Source organism: Hemiscyllium ocellatum, chromosome 6 (genome assembly GCF_020745735.1).
Source record: "Hemiscyllium ocellatum isolate sHemOce1 chromosome 6, sHemOce1.pat.X.cur, whole genome shotgun sequence".
Classification (NCBI taxonomy): Eukaryota; Metazoa; Chordata; class Chondrichthyes; order Orectolobiformes; family Hemiscylliidae; genus Hemiscyllium; species Hemiscyllium ocellatum.
The window spans coordinates 50,347,938-50,362,767 of NC_083406.1; the positions used below are offsets into that span (position 1 = coordinate 50,347,938).

General features: G+C 39.0%; 1 protein-coding gene across 1 annotated transcript in view; it reads left to right on the forward strand.

The window, feature by feature from the left end:
• LOC132816921 (ferroxidase HEPHL1-like) overlaps positions 1 to 14,830 on the forward strand; it is a 139,121-nt gene that overhangs the window by 81,977 nt on the left and 42,314 nt on the right. Inside the window, exons 10-14 of the mRNA XM_060826946.1 lie at positions 1,985 to 2,135; positions 8,663 to 8,875; positions 9,375 to 9,585; positions 11,439 to 11,578; positions 13,719 to 13,859. Coding sequence (XP_060682929.1) covers positions 1,985 to 2,135; positions 8,663 to 8,875; positions 9,375 to 9,585; positions 11,439 to 11,578; positions 13,719 to 13,859 — 856 coding nt within the window. The remainder of the gene's footprint in view (positions 1 to 1,984; positions 2,136 to 8,662; positions 8,876 to 9,374; positions 9,586 to 11,438; positions 11,579 to 13,718; positions 13,860 to 14,830) is intronic.

The following is a 14,830-nucleotide window of genomic DNA, read 5'->3' on the forward strand; positions in this document are numbered from 1 at the left end:
GTGCAGCAAGATCTAGGCAGTATTCAGGCTTGGGTTGGTAACTGGTAAATAATATTCACATTCTTCATTTGTCATAGCAAAGTACTATTATAGCTGTAGAAGACATTGATAAGTCTCCATTTTGTGACAGCGTATAATTCTGATCACCCTGCTATAGGAATAATGATATTAAACTGGAAAAGGTGCAAAAAAGACTTGCAAGGATCTTGCCAAGATGGGAATGTTTGAGTTATAAGAAGAGGCTGTATAGGCTTGGACATTTTTCCTTGGAGTGTAGGAGGCTGAGCGGTGACCTTACAGAGGTTTAAAAAATCATGAAGGGTATAGATAAGCTAAAGTCTTTTCCTCAGAGTTGCGGAATCCAAAACTAGAAGGCATAGGTTTAAGGTGAGAGGGGAAAGATTTGAAAAGGACCTGAGGGGCAACGTTTTTACACAGGGTGGTGCCTATATAGAACAAGCTGCCAGAAGAAGTGGTAGAGGTAAGTGCAGTTACAATATTTAAAAAGATATTTGGACAGTTACATGGATAAGAAAGATTTAGAGGGATATGTGCCAAACACAGGCAAATGAGACTTGGTTTAGTTTAGGAAACCTGTTTGGCATGGATGAGTTTGGCTGAAGGGCAGTCTCCATGCTGTTTGATTCTATAACTATATTTTGCAAGTGCTAGACAATGACTATGTCCAACAAGAATTTGCATTAAAATTTGCAACATGCTTCAATTGCAATCATCGACCACTTTGATAATCCCATCCTCCATGCTAGTCCTCAGTGGAAAGAGTATATATGCAAAGTGTATTGCAGTTCTTTTTTTATCAAATCACCTTCAAACCTCCAACTTTTACCACCTATGAGAATAAAGCTAGCAGACAGATGGGAAGTTGCTTGTACTACCTGCAAGTTATCCTTCAAGCTACACATGACTTTGACCTGGAACTATGTAATTGTTCCTTCACTGTCCTGGAGTCAAAATTTGGACTTCCTTTCCACAACTCTGTAGGTGTACTCTCACAAGACGCATAACAGCAGCTCAAGAATGTGGCTCACCACCATCTTCTCAAGGGCAATTAAGGAGAGCTTCAAGTGCTGACTTTGCCAGTGATGCCCACATCCCAAAGAAATGTGGAAAAAAACACCAAAGTTTACATAGAAATATTTATTGTAGTCATGCATTATTTCTCCTTCTCTGCTAATGTAAGGCAAATGTTAAGTAATATGTGTGTAGATTTAGTTGTGAAAGGCTTTTCTTTACCATCACACTGAAACAATTGCACATGTTTGCGTCCACTCTTTGTATTGTATTGTATTGTTTCCTATTGCTAAATCCATGCTTTTGTATCTGTTTTGAAGAAGTCAGAAGATGCTCCTAGACTGTTGACATTCTCCAGCATTTCCTTCAGAATTTGTTTCGGATTTCCAGCATCTGCATTATTTTGCTTTTATTTGTTATTGTTATGAATCTGTTGTTTGCTGGCTGTTTGCCATTCGCTCACTACTCTCTGGCTCCTTGCTACTCATCTTGGTGCCTTGCCTGTCCTCCCTTACCCAGCTTCTCACCATCCCATTCAGTGTCTTGTTTAACACTGGGCTCTATTATACTTACTACCTCACTTGTCACTTTGCTCTCAATCCCTTACCACTCTACTCACTGCACAATTTGCATTTGCTTTCTACTATTCTTTCTGACCCTAAACCAGGTAGTACCAGTAGCAGGAGGTTGAATTCCCATTCCTGTTTATTATTATCTGGAGTAGATTGACGATTTGTAGCTCTGTTGAAACTGAACAGAGTGAATAAATCCACTGCCTTCACCTGTATGTGAGTCTACCATGCCTGTGTTTTTAATCAGTCAGACAGTACACTGAATGTATTTGGGTTTCTGACTGGAAGCCTATCAAATACAATATTTGCACTTGGGAGCTTTCCATAAATTTCAACTTGAAAGTGTCTTTCCAATTTATGAAATGTTTTTTTCTTTGCAGAAAGACATTGAACAGGAGTTTTACTTGCTGTATACAATTTTTGATGAAAATCTTAGTTGGTATCTTCCAAAGAATTTGGAGACATTCATTCAAAATAGTTCCAGCATCGATCAGGAGGATGAAGAATTTCAAGAATCAAATAAAATGCATGGTGCGTGACAGTCATGGGAATATCTTTAAGCATTTTGAGGCATTTTTGCATTTTGTAATGTGTAACTAGTGAACATTTTAAACCTTTAAGTGGTTTTATATGTTGTTCGTGAGGATTGTCAGTATTTCTCTGTGCTCTGCATTATTGTGTGGTAAGGAACTCTTAACAAGTCTACCAGCAAATGATGCCAGTGCAATTCTTCTCACAACCCTCCACCACCCCCCCCCGCCTTCTATCTTTTGAGCCAGTTCTGTATCCAAATGGTTGGTTCTCTCTGTTTTCCATGCGATCTAACCTTGCTAATTAGTCTACCATGAAAATCCTTATTGAACACCTTACTGAAGTCTATGAAAATCACATCCACCACTGGCCCTTTTCGATCTTCTTTTTTATGTTTTCAAAAAATTCAATCAAGTTAGTGAGACTTGATTTACCATGCACAAAGCCATGTTGACTATCCCTAATCAGATGCAGAAATGCTTATAACTCCTGCAATATTTTATTATTGGAAACATCATCTCCAGAATATGCATGTGCTGGTTTAACCTCCCCTCCTCTCTCTTCCTCTTCACAATAGGATTGCCATAGCGAATGAGTAAGTGAGAGCTCTGACCTCATGGTGACCAAGATGATGAAAGCACCACGTAATGGAATATTTGCACTAGTGAATACTGGAATGCTCCTCCAGACCACTGTTGGAGAGCCCATTATCCTGTCAGCGTCACGTGTGCATTCCTCCTGTTTCTCTATATTCAGAGAGAGTGGAGTGATATTTCCTCTTTGACTTGGCGCAGTTGGTAGCACTCTTGCTTCACAGTCAGAAGGTGTGATCTCCATGTCTTACTATAATAATTGGATGCAAAGGTCAAAGCTGACATAACAGTGCAATACTGAGGGAGTGCTGCACAATTAGAAGGGTTATCCCTCAGATGAGATGCTACAAGGCCGAGTCTGTCCTCTCAGATGAATGTGAAAGATGTCATTACTCTATTTTTAAAAAAGGCAGGGATTTTATCGTCAGTGTCTAGATGTTTTCTAACCAACTTGTTCAAAGATGTTATTACACGCTTTTGGAGCAGGTGGGACTTGACTTTGGACTTTGTGACTCATGGGTAGGGACATTACCACTGCACCAGAAAAGCCTCCTCTCTGGCCTCAATTTATTTATCCATCATTCAGAATCACAATGGCAAAATCTCTGATCATTGTCACATTGCTGTTGGTGGAAAATTTGATGAGTTCAAATTGCCTGCAATGTTCTGTCCTTAACAACAGTGACTACACTTTGAAAGTACAGATTGTTCCGCTATAACAAGCGTTTTGTCAGCACAAATTGGCCATAACACAATCGATGAATTGTGAATGTTGTTTGGATAATGCAAACTTTTTATTTAAAAGGTAGAAATGCAACAGCTGGAGGAACACAACTGTCACATAATAGCAGAATGACCTGTACTTCACTATCTGTAAAGCAGTTTGAGACATTGTGACTGGTGCTATATAAATGTAACTATAATTTTTGGATGCAATAATAGATGGTACACTTTATGACAATCCTGATGTAATCTGTTAATTGAGCATGAAAGTTAGACTTGCAAAGAAACTGACAGTTCTTTCACACATCACTGACAGCACTGTGTTTTCTTTGTTTTGAGGCTACAAACCTGGATTCATTTCAGTGACCACATCCTTGGTAAAGCATAGCCACCACATGTAATGTCTCTGAGTTAGGTCCAGGTAAAATATCTCCTCCATGAAAACCCTAGATGGGTAGGGCCTCTTATTAAGAGCCCTTCTTTCCTTCACCTCTGTCTGCATCTGTGAGCAGCTTGTCGTCTTTACTGTAGACAAGCAGGAGGCTGGAAGAATACAGCAAGCCAGGCAGCATCAGGAGATAGAGGATTTGGCATTGCGGGCTTCTCTACTTTGGATTCCAGTATCTGTAGTTTGTTTTGTCTTTAGTGCGTCTGTGCCATCCCTCTTTGATGCTGTAATCCAATGAGGTCTACTTTAGCAATTGGTGTACTCAGAATCCTTGGTCCACTGTAGAATTTACAAATATTTATATCTCCTCCAGACATGCACTATTTCCAAAAATGCAACAACTGTTCGTTGTTTTCTCCTAAGAACAAAATTGAATGTTGGAGGATGACTTAATTTTGTTCAGGGAATTCCCATGTATCTGAGCAAATGTTCAGCTCATTTATGAAGGATGAAAAATAGAATAGTAAAGCTGAAAATGGCAGGTGAGGTATCGAATCCCTACTAGTTATTGAGTGTCATCATACTCTATTTATTTTTATAAACTTTAGTGGATGTTAGATAACATTTGGCGTGGGATGTATGTGCAATGTATTCTGCAATAATGGTACACCTACTTCGAAGTGTGTTAGTATAAATCAGTACAGACTTAGACTGGATGTGCTGATAAGTAACCTCGTTGAGGAATTTTCAACCAAGCAGACCCATTTTATTTACATGGATTTAACTTGAGGCAAATAGTAAGAAGTAGAGAAAGAAATGGTAATACAAGGCAGTCATAGGGAGGAAGTGCATTTGGTCCACCTAAATTCCACCAATCAAACAAGACCCAAAATACTCCTGTATGAACATTCAGTAGTTACTGAGATGTTTCATAATGGTAGTAAAATTATTTTTTGCTGTTTTAGTTCCCTTCATAGAACCCCAAAGTGTGGAAACAGGCACTTTGGAGAAACAAGCCCACACTGAACCTCTGAAGAGTAACCCACCCAGACCCATTTCCCTACCCTACGTTTACCCATGACTAATGCACCTAACCTATACATCTCTGAACACTATGGGCAATTTAGCATGGCCAATGGATTGTGGGAGGAAACTAGAGCACCCAGAGGAAACCCTCACAGACATGGGGAGAATGTGCAAAGAATACAGTCACCCGAGGCTGGAATTGAGCCTGATCGCTGGCACTGAGAGGCAGCAGTGCTTTATTGGTGAGCCACCATGCCACCCATTAAGCCATCATGCTGCCCATAAAGCTGCCATGCCACCCATAATGGTTCCTTAATGGTTCATTTGGTAGCATTCTTTTTCTGAGTCAGCGATTGTGAATTCAAACTGTAAACTGACTCTCCAGTGCAGTACTTTGAGAGTGCTACATTGCTGTATCTATTTTTGATATGACATTAAACCAAGGCTTTGTCTGCATTCTGAATGGGCATAAAATATTCTAAGGCAGTGTACAGTAAATAGGAATTTTTTTATTTTTTGTGTGGGGTTGGGGAGGAGTAAGGAGTGAATGATAGATGGAGATAGTGCCCAAAGAGAGAGAAACACAGTTGGACAGACAAAAATGTGAATAATAGTCAACTTTAGGAGAATGAATAGCTGCTAATGGGACTGTTAGCAGCTAACAATGAGTAGCCTTCGAAGTTAAAAATGACACAACATTAGGTTATAGTCCAACAGGTTTATTTGGAAGTACTAGCTTTCAGTGTGCTGCTCCTTCATCAGGTAATTAGCGGGGCAGGATCATAAGACACAGAACTTATAACAAAAAATCAGTGTCATGCAATTAAAACAATATATTGAACAAACTTGAATTGCTGTTAAGTCTTTCATCTTGTAGAATGGATTGCAGGTTTCGATTCATTAAAATGTAATTCCCAGAACATCTTTTAAGTTACGTTCTCGAGATAACTTAAGGTTGTATAAGAAAAAAGTGACATCTCAGTTTATAGAATGTATTAAAGGTGTGAGATTAGAGTCTGTCTGTATCTCAGTCTTGAGTCAGACTGGTTCTATTTCTAAAGTAGGGATTTATAAAATATTAGATAGATTGACTGCCTGCAGGTTATGTTTTTTTTGAGCAAAACTTGAATGTACCTGCAAATAGAATTCTGCAAATGCAAATTCACCCCATAGACGTGAGTGTACGTGAGGGAGAGAGCAAGTGTGCATGAGACAGTGTGAGTTTGCACATGTAACTGCTTGGTAGAGTGTGTGCATGGGTGTGATTGAGAATAAGCCTGTGAAAGGGGGTGTGCATGGGTGTGTGTGGGGTGTCTGTATGTATCTAAGAGAGGGTCTCCTTAATGTAAGAGGACATGGGGTGTGTGTGTGTGTGAGTGTGAGATTGTGAGACAGCGTATAGTGTAGTGTGGTTACCTGTAGTGTAACATGAACCCAAGGTCCCGGTTGAGGTTATCGTCATGGTTACTGAACTTGTTATCAGCCTTTGCTCGGCCACTTTGCATTGTTGCATATCCAGAAGTCTACCTTGGAGGATGGTCACCAGAAGATCCGAGGCCAAATGTCTTGACCACTGAAGTGTTCCCCAACTGGGAAGGAGCATCCCTGTCTGGAGAATGTTGCATGGTGTCCGTTGATCCGTTGTCATAGCATCTGCTTGGTCTCAGAATTGTACCATGCCTCAGGGCATCTTGCCTGCAGTGTATGAGACAGACAGCATTGGCTGAGTGACATGATTACCTGTGGAGTACATGGTAGTGCATTACAGGTGACCCCACATACATACACATTCTTATATACTCTCACACTCAAGCAGACTCTCTCATACATAACTTCTCTCTCAGACACACACACACTTACTTACACCTCCCCACACTTACACCCATGCACACACCCTTATACTCCATCATACTAATGCATGTACTCTACCAATTACACACACATGTAAACACAGTCATGCGCAGTAACATTCATGCATACACACATTCTCTCTCCCTCTCATGCACGCACGTAGGTATATACACATACACCCACACACACACACACGTGTGTATGGGTGAATTTCTATTTGCAGAATTGTATTTGCAGGCACATTCTATTTTTGCTCAAAAAGCATACACCTTACAGGCAGTCCATGCAACATTTAATAAATTCGTAATTTGGAAATAGAACCAGTCTGATTCAAGACTGAGATGCAGACAGACTCTGACCTCAAACCTTGAATACATTGTCTGAGCTGAGATGTCACCCATTTTTATAAAACCTTAAGTTATCCTTAAAACTTTATAAAACCTTAATGTAGTCCAGAAGGCTGTAGAGTTCCTACACAGAAAATGAGGTGCTGTTCTTCCAGTTTGCGCTGAGCTTTGCTGAAGCCCTGCTGCAAGACTGAGATAGAGATGTTGGCCAGGGAACAAGATAGTGTATTGAAATAGCAGGCAAGTAGAAGTTCAGGGTCTGTCTGCAAAAAAGGGTAGCTGGAAAGGATTTTTAAAAAAATTTTCACAGAGGAGGCATTAGGTAAGAGGCATAGATTTAAGATTAGATTACTTGGTGTGGAAACAGTCCCTTCGGCCCAACTAGTCCACATCGACCTTCCGAAGAGCAACCCACCCAGACCCATTCCCCTACAATTACCCATTCACCTAACACTATGGGCAATTTAGCATGGTCAATTCACCTAACCTGCACATCTTTGTGACTGTGGGAGGAAACCCATGCAGACACTGAGAGAATGTGCAAACTCTACACAGATAGTTGCCCGAGGTGGGAATTGAACACTGGTCTCTGGCACTGTGAGGCAGTAGTGCTAACCACTGTGCCACCATGCCACCCCAAGGTAAGAATCAGCAGATTTAGAGGGCATTTGTCGAAAAAAATTTTTACCCAGAGTATATTGGCTATCTGGAAGTCACAGTCAGAAAGGATGGTAGAAGTAGATGTCATCACAACACTTAAAATATATTCAGATGAACACTTGAACACCATACTTACAAGACCATGAGGTGGAAAATGGCATTAGAATGGGTAGGTGCTTGATGACTGTCGCAAGCACAGTGGATTAAAGAGCTTCTTCCTATGCTATGGTAAATCTAGGTAAATGTTCTAGAAATTTTTGCTGTATAATTTTTGCCACCCAGGTAAATAGTGCTGTGAAGAAGGCATATGGTGTACTGGGCTTTATTGGTAGAGGAATTGAGTTCCAGAGTCCTGAGGTCATGTTGCAGTTGTATAAGACTCTGGTGCGGCCTCATCTGGAGTATTGTGTGCAGTTTTGGTCACCATACTATATGAAGGATGTGGATGCATTGAAACGAGTGCAGAGGAGGTTTACCAGGATGTTGCCTGGCATGGTAGGAAGATCGTATGAGGAAAGGCTGAGGCACTTGGGGCTATTCTCATTGGAGAAAAGAAGTTTTAGGGGAGATTTGATAGAGGTGTACAAGATGATTAGGGGTTTAGATAGGGTAGACACTGAGAACCTTTTTCTGTTAATGGAGTCAGCTGTTACTAGGGGACACAGCTTTAAATTAAGGGGTGGTAGGTATAGGACAGATGTTAGGGGAAGATTCTTTACTCAGCGGGTTGTGAGTTCATGGAATGCCCTGCCAGTAGCAGTGGTGAACTCTCCCTCTTTATGGTCATTTAAGCAGGCTTGGATAAGCATATGGAGGTTATTGGGCTAGTGTAGGTTAGGTAGACTTTGGTCGGTGCAACATCGAGGGCCGAAGGGCCTGTACTGCGCTGTATTTTTCTATGTTCTATGTTCTATAATAGTTTTAATATTTATTTTCTAGCCATCAATGGTTACATGTTTGGTAACTTGCCTGGACTAGAAATGTGCAAGGGTGACAATGTCTCATGGCATTTGATTGGACTTGGCACTGAAATCGACATGCATGGAATCTATTTTCAAGGCAACACAATCAAGTTCAAGGGGACCACACATGATGTATTCAGTGTGTTCCCTCATACTTCTGCAACAGTCTTCATGCAGCCTGATGATATTGGTATGAGTTCTTCCTTCCTGCCTTGACAGCTAAAATAATCACTATTGATCTAGCTTCTTGTGCATTTTACTTAGTACATTAAGAGTTAATCAGATGAACATTACAAATAGAGAAAAATCCAACCCCATGGAGAGAGAGCAGGGCAGTGATATTAGATCAAGATTTTACTAGCAAAGATCCAGTACAAGCATGTTGTTTTCAATGATTGCCGTTGTACTTTACATTGCCTTGTGAACAAATTTTCTATAATGTGACCTCGCACCTAAATTTAAAGGTCAGAAAACAGGTAGAATCTTGCTTGGAGACAGAATTATGTTCAGCAAAATGGATTTTTTTTTTTGGATTTCGACCTGATCATTTAAAGGTGAAAGAATGAGATACTGGAGTAGAATCACAGCTGCAAAGTTTTTATCCTACCTTTGAAGCATAAGTAAACTACTCTTTTCAAAGTTCATTACAATTATAATTCTTAAAATTTTGAATTAAATGTTTAATTCAGGTACATTTAAGGTGATCTGCCGAACAGCTGATCACTATATGGGTGGAATGAAACACATGTATCATGTTAGAAACTGCAATAAAAGTGTCCCGGACCAGGTTTATGAGACAATTCGAACGTACTACATTGCTGCAGTGGAACTTGAGTGGGACTATTCTCCCGACAGGAACTGGGAGCTGGAAAGACACAATGCAACCAAAGAAGAAAGGTGGTACCAATTTTTCTTTCACAATACTCATTCATTCAAGATTTAATTCAAACAATAGGAAATTCAAGTATTCAATAAATTATGAAACTTGGGAATTATCAATGCCAGAGAGCTGGGGATGCTTAGTCTTGCAAGAGCTGAGCATTTTGTCTTCCTGTCCCAATTTTTTGGGGAGGTGTAAATAAAGTTAGTTCAATAATAGCTGCCTACACTTGTACTGAAAATGAGAATAAGTTGTGAATCTCCAACTTCTATTTCTTCTGTAGATGTTAGAAATATATCTTCAACCATATTAGTCTCATCTTCTATGTTATACTATTTCTTGTTCTCTGACAAAGGAAACTCTTGAACTTCCAACTTGATAATATCAATTCTTGATTTTGAATGTACAAATGTTCATTTGAGGTCTTCCAGGCATCTGATTTAGCTTTAGATTTTCTACAACCTCAACATATCTGCGACATGGAACTCGTGCATGAGTGAGAGCATTACAGTGTCTTCTACTGTTGAATACTATTGAAATTGAGGAATATAGAGATTTGCTATAAGATGGAGTTGTGATAGAAAATCAGCCATGATTTTATTGAATGACCGAACATGCTCAAAAGGACTATATAGCTAGCTCAATTACTATTTCTTATGTTTGTATGCTCCTAAGTTTCAAAGTGCATTGCTGAAATGAATTAGATACCAGTGAAAGAACAATTGACAGGAATGACAGAAGTATAAGTTGCAAAACTAAGTTTTGAGAGGGTGTTTAAATGAGGAAGAAAGCTTTTGCTCCAAATTCAAATACTCATTTGTCAGTGTTACTTGCCATTAATCAACCCAAGCTTGAATATTATCAGAAATTTACTGTGAGTGGGTATAGAATGCTTCAGGATCTGGGGAGCTGTAAATGGTGCAGAGTGTTTTGCAGTCATAAGTAAACATCCTACTTCTGATCTTATAATGTACACATGTCATTGATGAAGTAGGTGAAGATGGTATAGTAGCTTCGTGGAGTTGGGGTTTGTGCTTCTGATGTGACCTTGGCATTTTTCCTCTGCTTACATGTAATGTTTCTAAAAATATCTGTTTTAGATACCTGAAATATAAATGTAAATAAAAGCTGGGAATTAGTGCTCTGCGTACTAAGTATTAGGGCAGGTGATTTCAGGGGAATTGAACTCCCCACTTTCACCAGGGAGAGATCTTGGTGTGTCAATCACCAATTAGGCACTTCTCATTCAATAAGCAGAATTGGCACTGAAGTACTGACCAACATAAGGCTGCCAACCAATCTCAGGTGTCACTGGAGACCTGGTCTTCATAACAATAAAGAGCTGTGCCAGTGAGAGGTTTTTGTTTGTTGGGAGGCTGCAGGAAGAATGGAAATCATGGTGGTTGGGCAGAAGGGCATGGTTGACTTCCAGCAACAATGCACCGCAGCCCTATTCCTGCCGCAATTGCTGCTAGACCATACAAATGGAGCCCCCTCCCCAACTCGGTAGCAAGGTCACCTAGGTTCCCCTATCAACTCAAATGTTAACACTGCATGTTGAAGCCCTTAGCAGCCATTAGTTAACAAATTAAGAGCTTTAATTGATGGTTGGTCATGAAGGTCATGTACAGCACCTTCACCCAACAGTGAATTGCTGATGTTTCAAGATAGGTCTAGGAGGCTCATGCCTGAAAATATATGCATAGAAACGTTTGCATTTAGAATTATTTATTGATTGTGTAGAAATTCTTCTGACTCTGTAAAAGCTGCAATATCTCTGAAAAAAGTTAACAATGTTGTCCTTAAAACTAGATGACATTTTAAATGTACCCAAAGAAAAATTTGCTAATTGTCAATTTTTGTGTTTTTCTAGTTTTGGCCATGTGTTTGTTGGTACAGGACAAGATAAAATTGGGCCCAGGTATAAAAAAGTTGTTTATAGGGAATTTACAGATGGAACGTTCATCACACAGAAAACAAGACTGCCAGAAGAACAGCACTTGGAAATACTCGGTAATGAATTAAAAAAAATTAACTCCTATTAACTGCACATAGATATGGTATTGAGCACTCTTGAAAATGACAATTTAGAAGAAATTTTCTGACAATCATTGATCTGTATATTGCAGAATTAATCTTCTCATAGATTTAAAACAAAAATAAATCTTTGGAGGTTTTTTTTTATTTAACAGTTGCAGCATCAACATGTTAAATGAGGTACCACTTAAATTCTATGATCAAAAAATTGACAATGTAACTAAGCTCAAATTGGTGCCACTCATTCCCCACTCCCTCCACCACCAACACTTCTAACTATACAGGTAAATACTTTATTAAAAGTGGTGATTATATAACCTGTTGATACTTGAGCCTGGGTTTTCTCTGGCAATTTTCTGCTGAAGTAGAGACACAGTATTTCCCTGCACAGTAACTCCACAGTTGTATGTGTGATATTATAGACTCTTGAAAGTCTGATCAACCAGTTTGACTTCCATGAGGTGAGTAGGAGAACACTGGAGAAGAAGCATCACAATAGCAGGTGGAGATGTTGAACAATCTAACCCAGGACCCCAAGATCAGGAAACTGAATCTATTGTAGAGAGGTATTCAGGGATAAGCCTAAAGTTAGAGGTGGGAATATTGCATGATGAAGTAAGATCTGTGTTGGTTGTGGTGAAAGGTGAGGAGGAGTTTTGAAGTCCTGGGGAATGTTCATCAGCAGTTGGGGATGGATGTACATTAGATTCTAGGATAAATGTAAAGACACTTATTTCCTGAATCCAAAGTCCCTTTCCTTTCCTTTAGATGTCAAGTTCAGACAACCAGAGGTAAATTTAAAATGTTGAGTAAGTATGAGGCACGCACCCTCATTATGTTTAAATTGCCTTCTGTGAGTGGGATGGTTGATGGTTTTTATTTTGACTTTGTTAAAGTCAGAAATTAATTGGCTCTGAGACTCCGCCGATTAGCATCTTTACTATCCAATCATTCCAAAACTGTTTGTCTTTTGTGATTTAAATCCTCCCATGAAAGCATCTCTATTAGCTATGTTATATCAGCAAGAACCAGTACCATTTTCTGTCCATCAGCACGGCATTAAACTGAAGGATGCTTAAATCAAAAAATGATTTGAAATATATCGAATAATTATGCAGCTTTTTGGGCCCAGGCCATGAAAGCCATGATTTATGTTCAGTGGAAGATTATACCAGAAAACCTTTCACAGGAATTCAAAATTGCAAGTATTTATCTAATATCTCCAGGGCAGATATATCATGTAATATTCAATTGAAGTCAACTTGTCATCTTTGTGTTGAACACCACCTACAACTTATTAGAAAAATGCAGTTATGGCCATAATACTGCTCCTACCAAATTTGTTTTTGACAAATTCTTATTCATACTCAGTTTGACATATCGAGAAACAATAGAAGATTTGCCTCTAAGGTTCATTTTCACAAGTACCTTCTAAACCTCTGCCTTTTAAAAAGAAAGCACCCATTGATTCTCTTTACTACTTAAAAGACAAAATGTTCACAGCCAAACTCTATTCATCAAAGGCTCCTGCTGCAAATCATCGGACATTCATTTCAAAATTAATGATGATTTATGGCAAGACAATGGCTAAGCTACATACCATTATTGGCACCAAGGGAAAGCATTCTGTGCCATGAGCATCAGCAAGACTGTTTGATTTGTTTTTCATTTTTTAAATTGCATTGACAGGGTATGTGAAGAGTGAAAGAGAAAATTACCACAAACACTGGAAGCTGTACTGAAAACAACTAATGCTGGAGATCACACTGGATCAGACAGCATCCATGGAGAGCGAGCAAGCTAATTTTCAAGTCTAGATGACTCTTCAACAGTGCTCTGACCTCCAGCATTGGTTGTTTTCAGTGTGTGCAGAATGAATTAAGCTAAGGTGCTGCAATGACACCAATGGTGAATTAGTATTTAAAATTATGTTCAATTGAAAACTTTTGAGTTTTCTTGTGACTAAGAACTATATCTCACCAATCGAATAGGTTTTAAATTTGAAGTAGGAGCAATGGGAAGATTAATTAGGAAATGAATTTAGATTTTAGCTTGAAGATCTTCCTTGTCTGGTTGCAACTAACCAAACCTATTTTGTATGATCTTGCACACTTAGGTCCAATTATTCGCGCAGAGGTTGGTGACAGTATCATGGTTATATTTAAGAATTTAGCTTCCTTTCCTTACTCTATCCATCCACATGGTGCAGAAGAGGTAAACAGTGGCAAACATCTCAAAGTACCCGTTACTAAGCCAGGTGAGTTACATTGTACAATTTTCTTCATTCACTAACTTCATTTTTGAAATTCATTAGCTTCAAAATTACATATCTCAAAGTATCTGCTTAAATCGTAACTGTACATTGAAAGTGATGGTTCTGAGCCTATAATAATTTCAAAAGTTACTTGAATGGCAGATTACTCCAATTTAAATAGGCCTGGCAGTTAACTGTCAATCACTAACTGGCATTCTACACAGCAAAATGTGTACCAATCCGAGCTCTGTCTAATGCAGTATGAATCTTAGTTTCACATTTAATTGGTATTCTTGCAAGTTGCCCTGAAGAATGCATGATGAAATGTGTCTTTTTCAGCAAGGTTCAAAATGCGTTTGTTTCTTTCTGTTGATTGATAGGCTAGGTCAACATTTGCCATCTTTGATTGTTCTTGAGAAGGTAGTAGTGAGCAAGACAATATATTGGTCTGGATAGAAAATTGTCAATTTGTGTGAAAGCTAAGGAGAAATGTGTCTCACAGAGGATTGTGAGTCTTTAGAACTCTGTTGCCCAAAAGACTTTGGAAGCAGTCTTCGAATATCTTGAAGGCAGAGGTAGATAGATCCTTGATAAGGAAAGGGGTAAAAGGTTATCAAAGATTCCAGACCAATCAGCAATGATCTTGTTGAATGGCACAGCAGGCTTGACTGGCAATGACGTCTACTTCTGTACTTAATTTGTCTGTCCATGTATAATCTATAAAAATATTGAAACCCATAATTTTAAGAATAAAAGATGTTTTAGGAATAGGAAATGGCTATTATGCTCACAGAAATGTCCACCTTATTCACATTTGGGGGTGATGAGAGGCACCTTTAAATTTTTCTCCTCATCGAGGGCAGATTGCAGAAATAAAGAAATTGCTAGAAAGGTAACCATGGACTTTATAGAAATAAATTCAAAGGCAATAAACTGATATTTAAAATTAGTATTTAATAGAAGTGACCATTGGA